General features: G+C 46.4%; 1 protein-coding gene across 1 annotated transcript in view; it reads left to right on the top strand.

Moving 5' to 3' along the window:
- LOC113410796 (putative thioesterase PNKD) overlaps nucleotides 1-16,831 on the top strand; it is a 35,309-nt gene extending 18,478 nt beyond the window's left edge. Inside the window, exons 4-9 of the mRNA XM_026665530.2 lie at nucleotides 9,033-9,091; nucleotides 9,748-9,840; nucleotides 10,140-10,303; nucleotides 10,801-10,887; nucleotides 11,893-12,008; nucleotides 13,042-16,831. Of these exons, the coding sequence (XP_026521315.1) occupies nucleotides 9,033-9,091; nucleotides 9,748-9,840; nucleotides 10,140-10,303; nucleotides 10,801-10,887; nucleotides 11,893-12,008; nucleotides 13,042-13,218 (696 nt within the window). The 3' untranslated portion in view covers nucleotides 13,219-16,831. The remainder of the gene's footprint in view (nucleotides 1-9,032; nucleotides 9,092-9,747; nucleotides 9,841-10,139; nucleotides 10,304-10,800; nucleotides 10,888-11,892; nucleotides 12,009-13,041) is intronic.
- Nucleotides 16,832-17,490: the final 659 nt, after the last annotated feature.

Genomic DNA, 17,490 nt, shown 5'->3' with positions numbered 1-17,490 from the left:
GTCAAGTGTAGCTGAATGAGAGGCCAGAGGGAGAGCGTAAAAGAGAAAAGATCAGGTATCCAGAGTCAGAATGGGTCTGGAAGAGGATGCTATAAATGATTTTTGCACCCCATCCCCTTGGAATCCCCCGGACTTTATCAAAGGCAGCTTGTTCCAGGCACCTCCAAACGCAGTTCCAGCTGGCTGGGAGTTACCCAGGTTGTATATTTAGAGATAGTCCGCTGGGGACAGAGCTGTTGTGATTTTGGTTAGTGAGCAGGTACTGAGCAGCTACCTGGAAGTATTGATTGCTGCGTGAGAACCAGAAAATTGAAATTCCCTCCTTTTGAAGGAGTGGGTTCATTTTTCACGAGAGCTTCCGTTATTCGGTGCTGTTCCTAATTCTAACCTATTCCTAATGGTACCCATCGTCCCAAGGTTTTAGCTTGAACCCATCTTATCTAAACTAAAAGAACATAGCTTTTTGAAGTCAGGATAATATTAGCATAACTGGATTGGTGCAGTGTCTGTAGATTGTGATAGGGTGTTCTCAGCAGCAGGGCATGATAGGCAATCCCTTCCCACTAAAATGCTGGTAGTTCTCATGTAGATAACGGTGAAAAACATATCTGCTCATTCAGATATTTATGAGAAAATGCAACAGTTAGTTGAAACAACTTCAGGCTGGTTATGTTATTGTTAATTGGTATCTTCTGTTTTTTTTATTGGAAAGTTTAATTGCTATATTGTGATGCAATGCTTGGTACACTGCTCTGGTTCTTTTAAGAGGAAAGGTGACATCCAAGTAAAATGAATAGTTTTCAGATATGAAGGTGAAGTAACTACCTAGTAAAGGCAGTTAATTAATCTATCTGTTAAAAAAATGAACACCATTCAATCAAACCAGAAGATCATCTTAGCAGGGCATTTTTGTAATGGTTTGTAAATCAGGAACGCAACTTATGAGATAGTTAAAGGTATAATAAATAGAGCCCAGCACAGCCAGATAAAAAATTCCCCAAGTTAATGACAGTTTGAACACTAGATGGAGCAGGCACTTTTGGATTTTTGATGGAATAATGGCAAAGATTTGGTATCTTCCTGGACACTAAAGCTTAGATATAACTGTCTAGCAGCAGTAGGCAAGGAAATTAGCCTGCTAAATCAGAAACTTCAACAACTGGTAATACTTGCCAGTGATGCTTAAACAGCAGTCAAGTGTGGTCTTGTACAGGTGGAGCAATCGAGTTAATATGAACTTACTGTCCGTGCCACCAAAGTCTTGTCCAAAAGATTCTTGCCTTTTTTCTTCTTCTTCTTCTTCTTCTTCTTCTTCTTCTTCTTCTTCTTCTTCTTCTTCTTCTTCTTCTTCTTCTTCTTCTTCTTCTTCTTCTTCTTCTTCTTCTTCTTCTCCTTCTCCTTCTCCTTCTCCTTCTCCTTCTCCTTCTCCTTCTTCTCCTCCTCCTCCTCCTCCTCCTCCTCCTCCTCCTCCTCCTCCTCAGGGCCTTTTTACACAAAGTAGCAGAATCTGGGCAATCTCATATGGTTGCGTGTCTTTATAGGCTGTGTGTGCGTACATGGACCTCTGCCACAAAGCATTGGGCCTAAGGCGGCTTTGACCTTTTCCTCTTGGCTGCTTTCTGATCGAAACCGCATCTTCCTCTTCTCCCTCGAGCCGCTCGGAGCATCCAGAGACTGGGATGTGCTTCTGAGTCCTCTCTTCTTGCAGGCTGAGCTTTAGATGAGGAAACGCTCCGCCCCCCCTCACGTGGTATCGCGCAGCCTCTCCCAGTCTTTTGCTCAGCCTCGAAGAGTCAGGCTGTGTTTCAGAGAGCTCCTTGGCTGATCGCACATTTCTTTACTATTACAACCTCTCGTCTTGATAAGGTTTGCTTTTCCTTCCTCCTCCTGCGCAAAGGGTCTGGACTTAAGGGAAAATTTTTCCCGTCCTGGGGCAAGGCTGCGGGCTCGCAGCGCGATAGCGCGACCCCCCCCCTTATCTGATCGCTTCGCTGCCTCCGCGTTGCTCGTGGCACGCTGTTTTTCTTTACTGCTGGATTCCCCCACCTTAAACACCGATCGGGAGGTCATCGCCCCTAGGGCCCTAGGCGCTGTGCTGACCAGCGAAGCCCTCCTTCCGTCCCGAAGGCGCCCCGACGGTTCAGCTTGCGGTCGCCATTTTGGCTCCGCATCGGTCGGGCGCCATTTTGAATTTCTTTAGCTGCGCGAATGGAGCCCCAGGCCTTGGGTCAAAGCTTAGCTGCCCATTTCTTCCACCTGGCTGGCCCTTGTATTACTTGTTGGCCTCCCGCAGCCCGTTTTTCGGGCGAAGTTGCAGCCCCCTCCGGTTTTATTTTTCTTGTCTGGAGGCCTGCTGCCAGAGGCTCTTCTTCTACCATAGGCCTCAGGTGTTTATTTGACTAATTGGCCTGTACTGAGATATACTAAGTTCTCACTGTTACGGTTACTGTTTAAAAAAAAAAAAAAAAAATCTATCTATATATATATATATACTTAATACATATACAAAAGGAATATATTAAAAAAAAAAAAAAAAAAAATAACTTTTGTCTTGTACAATAATATTTTTCGTACATATATAAATATATACGGATAACCTGTCTATACATTTGGTACAAAGCATAATAAAGATAAAAATCAATCAAAAGGATAAGGAAGATTTATATTAGAGTATCTATTTTTCTGTACATACTATATTTCTTAGATACCTTACTGTTATCTCTGTACACAACAAATTCCAAAAGGGGGAGAGGGCCAGCTTCACCTTCACCCGGCCTCATCCAGGCCTGATCTGGGCGTGCCAACCGCCTTTGCTAGTAATTGTATCTAACATGGCAGACGACAATCCCTCTAAACGTCCTTCTTTGAAGGCTAAGGCAAAGTCCCACTACTTGCGCAGGCAGGACAAGGAACCTAAGGGCTCTAGACAGGACAAGGAACCTTCCAAGGCCGCCAACGTGACGCCTTAAGGCGCCACAAAGCGTTGGAAAAAGAGTTTGACCGGCGTTCAAGGAGTCCCCGAGCCGTCAATACCTCCTCCTCCAAACCCTTCTACCTCTGCTCAATCTCCCCTCAGACCCCTCTTCCCTACCTAGGCGCAGTTCGCTTCAGGGTCTTCCGACCCCGGACCTCCGACCAGACGGACCCCCGAAGCCACCTTTACACCCACAGCCGCTGGTCTGCGCCACGATGAACCCTCTACCTCCGAGGTTCCACCTCACATCAGGGCTTGGATGGAATCAGCCATCCGCCAGGGCATAGCAGAGGGACTACAACACATGACAAGATCAGGCTTCTCTCCGCGAGCCTCCGAGCACGACTCGATATCTATCAGATCCCTTCCACAACCGGTCCCCCAGTTGATCAGGTACTCTCTCAGAGGGACAGCCCTCCTCCGATTGGGGCCCAGGTGGAGGAGGAAGGGGACTTTGGGGATTTCAGGGAAGAGGAAGAGGATTCCCGGATGGGATCCTCCCGCCACAGTGAACCCCTCTTAGAGGCTGACATCATGGAAGGGGAGATGTCGGAGGACGAGGACCCTTCTCCCGACCAACCCTCCTTTGGGGGCTGTTTAAACCGCATATGTTCAAGTCCCTCCTCCTTAAGGCCAAGAATGTCTCTGGCCTTCTTTCACAGTCCGCTGCAGAAACCCCCCTGTCCCAGAGGGCCCGGAAGACTCCATTTTCACCCAACCAGTGGTGGAAGCTGAGGTCATCCATCCCCTCCCATCTTCGTAGATCTGGTAGCGAAGCAACTTACCTCCTCAGGGACCCCTCCCACTCCCTCTAGCCAAGACAAGAGATTCTTTAATCTCGATTCGGCTCTGTCTAACCTCCTGAATATCCCGGAGGTCGATGACCCCATTGTGGGTCTAGCCTCCTCCTCTACCCCTAGTGAGGCCCTAGAGGCCTTGAAACCTGAGGACAGGCGGGCGGAGCAGGCGCTACGCAGGGCTCACCTATCTGACGCCTGGGCCATTAAGTCAGCTACGGCCGCTCATTTTTCACGAGGTCCTCTATCCGCTGGCTACGCCAGCTCAAGGACCACATCCCTGCTTCCAATCTCAGAGCTCACCAGGATATAGCGGTTAGTGGCTGCAGCCGAGTTCTCGGCTGACGCCACTTACCAGTCGTAAAATTTTCTTCCAGGGCCATCACGCCGCATGTCACGGCTAGACGCATGCTATGGCTCAAACACTGGCAGGCGGACGTAAAGAATAAGGTCAAGCTGGCCACTGCCCCCATTACGGGAGATAAACTGTTTGGCCCAGCTTTGGAACCACTGCTGGTCGAGGGCCGCAGTAAGAGAAAGTATTTGCCCTCCCTTTTTCGAGGTCGGAGGCCAGGGGCTCTCAGCCCTTTCGGAGGAGCTTTCCACGCCCTTCTACCAACCCCTTCCCGCCCAGATATCCTAGACCCCTTCCTTCCGATCCCAGGACCGCCGGACCCGGGCGACAGATCCAGACGCGGTGGCGGCTACAAGAGACCCTTTCGGGGATCGGGAGGAAGGCCCCACCGCAGAAGGTAGAGCCTCTTCCTCCCTCGTTGGCGGCCGCCTCAGCCACTTCGCCGCCCAATGGGACATATCCACTTCCGATGCATGGGTTAGGGACACAATCAGGTTTGGCCTCGCCCTGGAGTTCAGGTCCGCTCCCCTGATTGTTTCTTCCCTCCCCTCCTCAAGGGATCCCTCCAACGTGCACTAATGGATGCAGCCATCCATCATCTTCTTGACATCCAGGCCATTCAACCTGTCCCTCCGGATCAGAGAGGAAAGGGGTTTTACTCCCATCTCTTTGTGGTGCCCAAACACTCTGGGGGTTGGAGAGCCATCCTGGACTTGAAACGGCTCAACCGTCACCTTATCCAGCGTAGATTCAAAATGCACACTTTGCAATCAATTCTTTTAGGCACCAGGCGGGAGACTGGTTATCTTCCATAGATCTTTCGGAGGCATACCTCCATATTCCAATCAGGCCTTCCCATTTCAAATTCCTCAGGTTCTGTCACAATAGCCTTCATTATCAATACGTGGCCCTTCCTTTGACTGGCTCTCGCCCCCGGACCTTCACCAAGGTCCTGGCGGCTCTGGCGGCTCATCTCAGGAGCGCTCCTGTCCGCCTCCACTGCTACTTGGACGATATCCTTATTCTATCCCCGTCCAAATCCCAGGCAGTCAGGGATACCAGGGTCACTCTCTCCACCTTACAGGCACACGGGTTCCTAGTCAATTGGCAAAAGAGCCAACTTACCTTCTTCCACCCGAATCAACCACTTGGGCGCCATAATTGATTCGGTTTCTCAAAGAGTTTTCCTCTCCCAGGAGAGGTTCCTTAGCATTCAGGCCCTGGTCAAACAGATCAGGCGTTCAAGGAGGGTGGCCTTACTGACCTCTCTAAATTGTTGGGCAAAATGGTGTCATGCATCTCTATTATTCCCTGGGCCCGTCTACACAGCAGATCCCTCCAGTGGTTCCTGCTCCCATTCCAACGATCCGGAAGAAGCAACTCAAGGCCAGAGTCAGGGTCCCTCCAAGGGTCCTCACGTCTCTTCTATGGTGGACCAATCCCGCCATCAACAGAGGCCATCTCTTCGCGGAACCTCAACGACTCACCGTCACTACGGACGCAAGCCTGTCCGGTTGGGGCGCCATCTCGACTCGCTCTCGGCTCAGGGCAGATGGTCGCCGTCCGAGCAAAGGTGCAGCATCAATTGGCTAGAGCTTCACGCTGTCCATCTGGCCCCGCGCAGTTTTCCTCAGATCCGCAAACATCACGCCCTCGCTCACGGACAACGCCACGGCCAAGGCCCATATCAACAGGCAAGGCGGCACCCAGTCCATCCAGCTAATGAGGGAAGCCGAGCGCTTTGCCGCTGGGCAGAATCCAACCTCCTATCACTAAAGGCCGAACACATCTCCGGAGTAGACAATACTCAGGCGGACTGGCTGAGCAGGGCCACGGTGGACCAGGCAGAATGGCGTCTCCATCCATCCCTGTTCGAGGAAGCGCTCCAGAATATTCGCCTTCCGGTGGTGGATCTCTTCGCCTCCCCGTCCAACACTCAGCTTCCACGGTTCTTCTCCCGGTATCCATCTCACCGGTCGGAGAATCACAATGCTCTGCGCTGCCCATGGCCCCCAGGGCTCCTATATGCCTTCCCTCCGCCTCCCGTTAGTTCCCAGGGTAATACAGAAACTTCTTCAGGAGAGGGCAGACCTTCTCCTGGTGGCTCCCTATTGGCCCAGGCGACCGTGGTTTGCGGATCTCCGCAATTTATCGGTAGCGCCCCATGGAGGATCCTCGGACAGGGTCTCCCTCTCAGGGGCCCTTCTGCATCCGGAGCCTCAATGGCTCCAGTTAGCCGTCTGAGGTTGAGCGGATCCGTCTGACTAGTGAGAATCTCTCGAGTCAAGTCATCGACACTATTTTGGCCGCTAGGCGACCTTCCACTACACGAATTTACGATGCCACTTGGAAAGGGTTCTGCAAGTGGTGTAGCGGGTCTCAGATTGATCCCCTCTCTCCCTCAGTGGCTCAGATCCTAGATTTTCTTCAGGAAGGCCTCCGAAAGGCCTCGCACCTAACACCCTGAGACGACAAGTTTCTGCCCTCTCAACCGTGGTCTCCTGTGATAACTACGTTCCCTTTCTCATCACCCCGAATTAGATCTTTCCTTAGGGGTGCCACCAACCTGTGCCCTCCCACTGTTCACAGGTTCCCACATGGGACCTCAACAAGGTCCTCGTTCTCTCACACGTTCCCGTTCGAACCCTTGAGGGATTCATCCCTTCAGTTTCTCACCTTTAAGGTAGTTTTTCTAGTAGCTATTACTTCTGCTCGTCGAGTTTCGGAAATAGCAGCTTTGTCAGTTAGGAGCGATCTATGTGTATTCCACGCTGATCGGGTGGTCCTTCGTCCTGACCCCACATTCCTACCCAAAGTTAACTCTCCCTTCCATAGGTCACAGGAACTGGTTCTACCAAATTTTTGCCCTAGGCCCTCCAGGGGCAGGGAGGTCCTCTGGCACACCCTAGATGTTAGAAGGGCCATGCGTATATATATTAAGCGCACTCAATCCATGCGAAGGTCGGAATCCTCTTCCTATCCTTTCAACCCAGGTCACTGGGGCTTAAGGTTTCTCCTTCCACCATCAGTCGCTGGATCAGGGCTACTATTGCGAGGTGCTACCTTTCCCATTCTCTGCCCGCTCCGGGTGGAATAACCGCCCATTCCACCAGAAGTGCAGCCACCTCGGCGGCCTGGGCCACGCAAGCCCCCATCGCTGACATTTGTCGGGCAGCCACCTGGACCTCTCGTCCCCGTTTATCAGACATTATAAAATAGATACGTACGCCTCAGCGGAGGCCTCTTTGGCCGACGGGTCTTACAGAGGGTCATCAGTGATCCGGAGGGGCCTTCGGGCCAGACGGAGTCCCACCCGTAGGGACAGCCCAGCTTTGGTATGTCCCAGTCTCTGGATGCTCCGAGCGGCTCGAGGGAGAATGGGCGTTGGTTCTTACCTGATACGCCCCTTCTCGGCGAGCCGCGAGGAGCATCCAGCCCCACCCTAATTTCTCCGTCTGGTGGGGAATCTTGCTTCAGCCAAGGAGCCAATAGTAGATTAGATAGAATTAATAACCTCTCTTCTCGTTATCGCAAAAAACTGGGGAGACGCTGCGCGATACCACGTGAGGGGGCGGAGCGTTTCCTCATCTAAAGCTCAGCCTGCAAGAAGAGGACTCAGAAGCACATCCCAGTCTCTGGATGCTCCTCGCGCTCGCCGAGAAGGGGCGTATCAGGTAAGAACCAACGCCCATTCTCTTCTCCTCTCCCCCTCCCCCTCTCAAATTGCTTTATCAACTGTCAGAGGAAAGATACAGATCTGAAAATAGCCGTGGAACTGCAATTCCAATATAAAACTGCTCTGGCACCACCAACCCCCTTTTTGGTTCCATGACTCTGGTTTTTACAAAAGCAGAAGCGGGAGGGAGGGGGAGAGAGAGACTGAAACCCTGGATCCCTCGTGATACAGGTTGCTCATTTGCCCTGATTCTCTCCTGCAGTGTGGTAAGAGATATACCTCTATTCTGATAGAGCAGAGGTGGGCAATTATGGCCCCTTTACAACTTGTGGACTTCAACTCCCAGAATTCCTGAGACAGCATAATCATGGCAATTCCTGGGCATGGCTGGGACAGGAATTCTGGGAGCTGAAGTCCACAGGTTGTAAAGGGGCCATAATTGCCCACCCCTGTATAGAGGAACATATTTGTAGCTCAAAATTGGAATGGAATGGAATTCTTTATTGACCAAGTGTGATTGGACACATAAGGAATTTGTCTTTGGTGCAAAAGCTCTCAGTGTACATAAGAAAAAATAAAATACATTCATCAAGAATCATAAGATACAACACTTAGTGATAGTCAATGGGGAGTCCTTGGTGCTTGGGTGTTTCCTTCTGGACATTTCATTATCCATACTAGGTCACATCAGTACAGGGCAATGAATCATCAGCAGGAGAACAACAAATCTGGGAGGGCACCAAAGACCCCCTCCTACCTCTGTTCATTATGGTGACCTTTTAAAAAAAAATTACGGGCAATGTTGTGAAACTAGTTGGAACCCTATAATTTTACAATTATATAAATATATCTTTTTATAAAGAAGAAAATCCTTTAACGCTGAAAAATCCTACCATGTCTGCCAAGGCCCCTTCCAGTTAGCATATCTCTCACCCTCAGTGGCCCACTTCCATAAAAGGAAACTGTGGGGGCCCCAAGCACCAAAAGGTAGGCTATTCCACCTGCAAAATAATACATGTGTACATCCATCATCCTTTTTTTCCCCTTCATCTTCTTCAAAAGATGATGAAGTGGTGAGAGTCCTCCTGGAACAAACTTCCATCATGCACCTGCTTAGTTAGATGCCTTACCTGACTCCACATTCAGGTAGGGGAGGGGGAAAGGTATGTATATAGTGTAATCATAGAGCAGTGTTTGAATTCCTTTCTTTTTTCTTTTTTTGCCACACAGAGAGTGATTCAGGAAGAGAAAGTGACACTGGAAGCTATTCTGTGTACTCACAAACACTGGTAAGGGATTTTTTTTCTTCTCCTTTTCTTGATGGGTTGCAGACAAGGGGGAATATCGGGAAACTGTGAAATGTGTGTATACCAAGTAAAATCTTAGCAGAAAAGTGTTGTTGCTATCAGTTAAGTGTGATTAGGACAAATGTTTGCACGTGACAAAATTAACCTTTTCCTTGGAAAAAATTAATGTAGCACAGGGGTATCAAACTCAAGGCCCATGGGCTGGATCTGGCTGACGGGGTGTTTAGATCTGGCCTGCGGGGCTGCTCTGCATACAGTGAAAGACAGGCCCGTGGTGCCTCTGCCAGCGAAAACAGAGTTCGGGAAGGACAGGTGTGGCCCTCCCGAGCTCAGTTTTCACTGGCAGAGGCTTGCAGGAGGCTGTCCCAGCCGAAAATGAAGATCAGGAGCCCGTTTTCACTGGCAGAGCGCTTGGGCCACCACAGGTGCCCCCGACACGAGTGACGTCAAGCTGGCCATACCCACCTCGACCCCCTGAGGTCAAACACAAACCTGATGCGGCCCTCTATGAAATCGAGCTTGACACCCCTGATCTAGTCGGTTTTATTGGAGAACATGCCTGTAGACGTGGCATGGCAATCAGTGAATTAAGATGGACATTCCATGCTTTCATAAGTTAAATGTGTCTCCTCTGACAGGGATCACAGTGGAGGCAACACAGCCTTGCGGCGATGGTATGGCTCCTGCAGAGTCTACGGAAGCAGCTTTGATAACATTCCCGAACTGACAGAGTAAGTGATCTTTGATCTCTGCTCCTCTTTGGTGAAGGTGAGCGCAAAACATGCTGGGCTTACAGTGTGAAGACAAATCCCCTTCTCAACTGGAAATTTTTTGGAGATTGCATTAGAAAGTTAATAGTATGGTCTTGAGAGTGATGGAGAATGATGGCCCTCTCTCTCCTATTCATCTAAATATTATAAGACAACTCACCTTATTGTTTTGTGTTCATCTAAATATAATAAGACGACTCAGCATTGGCTCTCTGATGTCCCTTTCAGCTTGTGACCATAAACATGCTGTTCTTTTTCAGTCCCCTCACGGACAAGGAGGCTGTAGTGATTGGGCGCTTGAACTTCAAGGCCCTCTTTACTCCAGGTCACACTCTAGGGCACATGGTCTATGTCTTGGATGGGAAACCGTTTGAAGGTCCTAGCTCTCTCTTCTCGGGAGACCTCCTCTTCCTCTCTGGCTGTGGTAAGTTTCCAGTTGAAGGAGGAAGCCAATTTTCCTCGTATTGCAGACTCAACCTCATGGATTATTTCCTTCCACCTTGGAAATTAATATGAATTTGCATCTGTTAGCCATCGGAGGGCAGCAGACACCTCTGCAAGCATCTGGAAGGTCCTCTCAGTAGATAAAACAATGGCCTTCAAACATGACAAGTTTAAGACTTGTGGACTTCAACTCCCAGAATTCCTGAGCTAACATGACTGGAGAAGGAATTCTGGGAGTTATTCCACAAGTCTTAAAGCTGTCAAGTTTGAAGACCCTTGAGGTAAAACATGGAAACATCTGCTATCTGAAATTATGTAGTGGATTTGTTTGAAGGCAGGAACAAATTTAAGGGAAGGAAAGGCATCAGTTAGGTACAGTATGTGAAGAGGAAACCAACCATTATACTGAAATGTAGGCATGTGAAGCGTCCCTCGTGTCTTCCTTCATCAAATGAATTTGTTCCTTGTACTCTCTAGGTCGGATCTTTGAAGGCACACCAGAAACAATGCTGGCTTCATTAGACATAGCAGCTGACTTGGCTGAAGATACCCTGCTTTGGCCAGGTAGGCCATGCATCACCGTTTTGTTTTGTGTTTCAATTTCCCTACTCCCTTTTTTTCCAGTTTCTGAACTTAGAATAAAAAAAAATCACATCCTCGCCCCCTTGGAGTGCTTCCCTCACATCCTTGCGCATCTTCCCTGAGCCTCACTTCCTTTGGGAACCCTCACTGAGACTTACCAAGCTTCCTTTCCACTCTTCCCAATAGCAATAGCACTTAGACTTATATACCGCTTCACAGTGCTTTACAGCCCTCTCTCAGCAGTTTACAGAATCAGCATAATATTGCCCCCAGCAATCCGGGTCCTCATTTTACCCACCTCAGAAGGATGGAAGGCTGAGTCAACCTTGGGCCTGATGAGATTGGCAGTCAGCCGGCCTGATGAGAATGGCAGTCAGCCGGCAGTCAGCCGACGTAGCCTGCCTAGTTACTGCATTCTAACCACTGCGCCACTGCTGCCCAAGCCTTGCCTCACTCCCTCATACCCTCCTGCCCTGGCATTACCTACCTGCCAACCTGCTTGCAAGCCACTTGGGACTTGCAATTTCCTGCCAGCTTCCCCACTGTCTTGGGTCATGGAAAACTGGCAGGAAGTTGCTTTACCTAATGAACGCGAGATTCAGCCAACAACAGCAACTGGGACGGCAAGGGATTGCCATGGCTAAGCAATGTGGTCATGCTTTCCAACGACATCCCGTCACGATGGAGATTCCCATATCCCCCATCCTCGTAAGTTGAGAACTACCTGTGTGAAGAACTACTTCTGTGAAGCAAAGCCCCCCTGAATGACTTTCATCACTGATCCAGCAATCTGAAATGATATTGGACCACTTAAAAAACTGCCTTGAGGTTGTCCCGGGGATTCTACTAGTACAGTCTGCGTGGTTCTCAAAGAAAAACCACGGTTTGGGAATCAGAAATTAACCAGCTTGAAATACAGAAGTAGCAGAGATGTTGAGAGAACCCTGGATGATTACACTGTATTGACTGTTCATCCTCTTTCTTTAGGGCATGAATATGCACTTGAATGCCTAATGTTTGCAAGCCTTCTGGAGGCAGAAAACCCCTTTCTAAAACAGAAGCTCCAGTGGGTGAACCAACAGCGACTTGAAAAGAGAAGCACAGTAAGGATGTTTCTATGCATGGGATGTTTTTTTCATGGCAGGGGATCCATCCCTCACACCAAAGAAAACCTGGCGGGGGGAGCCTCGGAAGCCATTGGGGCTCGTAATTTCTTTAAGAATGAAATACTTCAGGAGCTGTGTAAGTTTCCCCTTTCCCCCTTTAGTAGCACTCAGATTAATCCTCATTTGGGACAAGCAACTCAGATCATTACAGCATGACAGGCTTATGTCACTCCCACTTGGCTCCCACTTGCAGTTTCATTGCTGGCTGAACTTCATGGACTCTACTTATCAAAACCTGTTTGTGAATCATATGATCGTATGGCATTCATATGATCACAGCATGCTGCATTGGTCAGAAACACCCACTGGTTGTGAAGAGTCCCAATTCTTTGATCATGCAACTGTGGGGTCACTAGTAGTTCTAAGCATGAGAATTGATGACACTTTTCAGTGCCATTGTAACTTTGAATGGTCACTATAAACAGAGCAGTCCTTAAGCGAGGACAGCCTCCCAGGTTAGCATTTAATAGATTAGAGGCAATACAGTATTCAGGACAGAACAGCTTGAACACTGCTGTTTTATTATTTATTATTTAGTGTTTTATTAGCAGAATGTTGCATGTCTGGTTATGCTGTACCCCAGGCAATTAATTTTTCCACATGAGAAACGGGGACCATTGTGGACCCTGTCACCTTGCCCCTCCACTCCCCCCCCCCAATGCTGCCACCACCCTGACACTGATGCCGCTTCCGATGAGACGTTGTGCTACTGACTGCAATGGCCTGGGCAGGGACAACATGTGTGGGCCAGGTGTGGCCCATGCACTACAAAATGCCCAGGTCTGCTATACCCCTTTTCCTTCTTATATTCCAGTGAATCATGGAGGTATGTCTTTTAAAATTTTGTTTAGATAATAGTTCTTGCATGTTTCTATCGTGGTTATCTTCCTTACTCTCTGCAAGGTATCTGCTAACTGATTTTCTTTCTCGTTCAGAATAAGTAACCCACTAATTCTCTGTTCCCCCACAGTGTCCTTCCACCATTGGTGAAGAAAAGCAATATAATCCTTTCTTACGGACTCACTGCCAGGAAATTCAGGAAGCCATGGGCCTCCAACGCCAAAGGGAGGAGGACTGGGACAACTTCCGGGCCCGGGTACTGAAGGAAGTGCGACTACGAAAGGATGTCTACAAAGCAAACCTTTAAGTAGAGAGTCCAGTCCAGAGTAGGGTCTGAATCAGACTTCTGCAAGGAGCAGTGCAGGCACAAAATGGATTTTGTCATACTGAGAAACATTCAATTGGGATTACTGGTCTTTACACTACAACATGATGGGAATGGCTGTCTTTACTTGACCTTTGCCTTCAGAAACTCTGATTCCAGTGCTGTTTATCCATTTACTATGATAAGTGGGATCACAGCCTCCCAGGAAGAGTCTCACTCACCTCATGGATGGCAGAGCAGATTTTTTTTTTTTTTGAAAACCCAGTATGCATCCCCAATTCCTACGTGCTGTCTTTCTGCAGGAAAGGATGGCATAGCATATAGCAAAGCGATGCTGAAACAGTTTTTGTGAGTTTAAGCAAAGTCTCTTGCAATTCACTACAAGGGCGACTTCTCTTGTTTCCATTAGCGACTAATCCACATGTGGAACCTGAGGATATTTTTTTGTCTTCCAGTCGTTGACTGGCACTTGAGAAGGAAGTTTGGCCTTCCCCCCCCTTCCTCTGCCAAACCTTTTCTTAAGAACCAAATCATCTTGCAACTTGCAGCCATGTATGTTCACGGAAGTTTGTTACGATATACTTTTGGTTCCGCTTTTCCCTCTTTTAATAGAACTGAGAAGATTGGCATAACATCTACCACTACTCCATGCACAGATTTCTTGACAGAAATGTCCAGGCTCAGATCAAACATGTCAGTGTTAATGTAAAGCCTCCCAGCTCTCACTTTTCATAAAATCCTAGGCCAAAAATTGCTCAAATTCCTGAGAGAGCAGGAGAATGGAAGTAGGATGCTCGTTTGGAAGATACGGCTGGTTTTTCAGCCTTCCTTCCACAGATCCCATGCAAGTTGCTTGGAGAAGATTGTGTAGAACAACTTTGTAATATTTAATTCAAGTGTCTCAGGACCATTGTCTTGAACTTAGTATTTGTGTTACTGTAAGTAATTATAGTGACTGTTATCTACAGTTGAACTGAGCAAAGGGTTTGAAAGAGATGCTTTGAAACATGCAACAATGCCAGCAAAGCACTTCACGTTGGATCATTAAAGCAGCCCTGTCTTTTTCCTAGCTTGTGCAGCTGTTTTGAAAGTGATCCCTGATCCAAGTGGCTAAATCTACACATTCTTATTTTTGCACCTGCAAGTTCCTTTTGTGAATGCTTTGCACAGCCAAGTATAATTTAATTCCAATTAGTCTCTTATTTGTTACAGCACAAAGTCTTTATCAGACCAGTTTCTTTAAATCTGGAATGAAATAGGAAATAGTCTTATCCCATTTGCGATGCTATTTTGTTTGGAGTAAGAGATTGGTAAGTTATACTTTTTAGTTTAGCCTTCTTCCTCAGAGTCTATGAACATTGCATTCTGGAACTGAGAAATTTGGAACACTTTTGATTTGTATGTACTACTGAGAAATGTTTGCCAAATGTTGACATTTCATGATACCACTAAAATGAAATATCCATAATTTATAATGCTGTATCTTGTCTGCTGAATCTCAGGGAAAATATTTTTAGAGTCCTTCAAATTTGAACAATGACTTTTAAAGCAACCGTATTGTGAAATTGGAATCTGCACAACTTTGTCAAAAAGGGAATAACTTCAGAGAGGCAGAAGACTAACTTGTGGAAGTTATATGTTGGAAATAAAGTCACTATGGAAGTGTAGTGATCTTCTCTACATTGTGTTATGATCAGGATTGCAACACTGTACATTTGTAGTAGTAGTATTTCTCCAGTGTTTACCCTCTTATATTACCAGAACAGAAAGGGAATTTCCAATCATGTAGATTTAGATCAGCAACTCACATCGTCACGTGATGTATTGGGACTTTCCCGAAACCCTTCGCTAAAGTGTGGGTGGGTGTGGCCCGCATGTGATCCATTCGGCCCATGGGCCAAGAGTTTAACAGCCCTGATTTAGAGTCTATTTAGGACTAACTAAAGAAGCCCTCTTCACTCTATGAATAATAAACACTTGGAACATGTGGTTGCTGGAAGAGATGGTGACTATGACTTTAGGCAGATCCTTGCAAAAGCAAATTTGTGGCTGATGGTCACAAATGATGTAGGCCTTCTGTAAATTCAGAAGCAACATACTTTAGAAAATCTGTTAGAAAGCAGCCATGGAGATAGGAATTGTTGCCTTCAGATCTTCTTTCTAGACTTAGCAGAGGCATGACATTGGAAGAAAGTCGTTCAGTCCGATTAAAATGGATATTTTCTCAGGTACAGGTGGATTTGACTATCAAGATTCTTTTTTTTTTTAACAAATTATATCTGAAAAATGAAATCTGGGACCACACTAAAAATAATCCCACTGCTTTTTGGCTCCAGAATATTTATTTTGACATATTAAATTGATTTTTGTGTTCATGGTTCCATCAAGGAATGAGTTTCTTAACATTTTTTGAAGGTAAGATAAGTCACAGTTAGAGTAAATGAGTGTCATAATACGGACTAATTGAGAATTCAAGTACTAGTCTTCCTTCCCCAGGCTGAGGAAGAATATTTTTTGCTGAGTTCATGTGTTGTGCATTTAGTTGAACAGTAGGTTTCCTTGGGTTTTGGTTTAATGTATTTTGCAAAGTCGGCTGTTACTGTTTTGAAGCCATACAGTAATAATTTAGGACAATTTTAAAACAGGCCATATGAGCAGCAAGCAGCAGTCACAACATCAGAGGGCCCTATTGAGTTAATAAGGTCGCAATGTGTGTGCTTATATGTTGCATACCTTCGAATTCTCAGTGGGAGGCCACCTAAAATAAAACATTTCATCGTTGCAGCTGAAAGAAAATCTAGCTTCAAAAGAAAGTCTAACAAACCCAGTCTTCCTCTTCCTTTGTAACAAAGTAGTGGCGTTACTCTCCATGTGTTATTTTAGCAAAATGAGTCAAAATATGTACATGAATGCTTTTGTGCTGTTGTGAGTTACTACTATTGTGAATAGTCGTCGTTTCTCAAAGATAAACATGCTATATTTACAATAACAACAAATGATTAAGGTGTTGATTTGGGATTCCCTCTTACTTAGTTTTACTCAATATCAGTTAACAAGAGAAAAAATGTACAAGTGGGAAAGACACTTCATTTTCTTTTAACTATAAGGCTGTCACCTACAGAGAGATCTTGTTTTCTTTCCGACTGTTGCAAATCTTCAGTTGAAAGGGATGTGGGATTATCCTGCCTTGATTGCTGGAAAATAAATATGGACCTGATTTCTTGAATCGTAATAGCTGGAGCTAGCTGGAAATACCTCTCAAATAAGATGGATATGAAAAAAATTAGAAAAGACATAGATCAGGTAGAAGAAAATTTAAGAGAAGAACATGAATGTGGAGAAATGCTCATTGATATATTGACACACTTAATGGACAACTCGTATTTCTTATTTTCCTGCTTTGACTATCTAACTTAGATCTGAAGATGCGAGGAAACTGCTGGTATCCCTTGACCTTTATTTATAGTCCATTCCTAATTTTAATAGAAGTGTTGGAAAGGGAGGTGTGGGTTGTTGTTTTTTTGTAAATGAGGGAGCTAGAAGATAATGCAGAAAGTTGTGGATTCCTAAATAAATTACTACATTGTCACTTTAAGGCCAAAACTTTTCATATCATTTAATTAAGCATCTGTGCTTCTTTTTCTGAAGGAAATAACCCTACAAATGCCTTACTGGGTTCCTGTACTGTTGATACAAACTTCTGATGCAACATTGATCTCGAATAGCAATAGCACTTAGACGTATATATTGCTTCACAGTGCTTTACAGCCCTCTCTAAGTGTTTTACAGAGTCAGCATGTTGCCCCCAACAATCTGGGTCCTCAATTTACCGACCTCGGAAGGATGGAAGGCTGACTCAACCTTGAGCTTGGTGAGATTCGAACTGCCAAATTGCAGTCAGCAGAAGTAGCTTGCAGTACTGCACTCTAAACAGTGCGCCACCATGGCTCTTATAGGATTGTAAGTTGCTCTCATGTAACTGGGCAAGGAGAAGATTGAAGGGAACATGAAATCTGTCTTTTATCTTTCTGAAGGATTGTTCTATAGAAAACGGGAAAGAATTGTTCCAGAAGACAAGATGGGGAATGGCACATTAAAATTACAAGGAAGTAGATTTTTATTGGGCATCAAAAAAAATCCATATGATAAAAGCTGTTCAACAGTGGGACAGATGACATTTGAAAGTAATTAAATTTTCTTTGCTGAAGAGGTTTAAACAGAACGTGGAGGGCCACCTTCAGTGAAGTTAGAATA

The sequence above is a fragment of the Notechis scutatus genome, chromosome 1 (assembly GCF_049901735.1).
Source record: "Notechis scutatus isolate UNSWTSFEM ecotype Mainland chromosome 1, rNotScu1.2, whole genome shotgun sequence".
NCBI classification, from domain to species: domain Eukaryota; kingdom Metazoa; phylum Chordata; class Lepidosauria; order Squamata; family Elapidae; genus Notechis; species Notechis scutatus.
The sequence above is the reverse complement of the archived record's forward strand: the minus strand, read 5'-3'. Positions and strand labels throughout refer to the sequence as shown.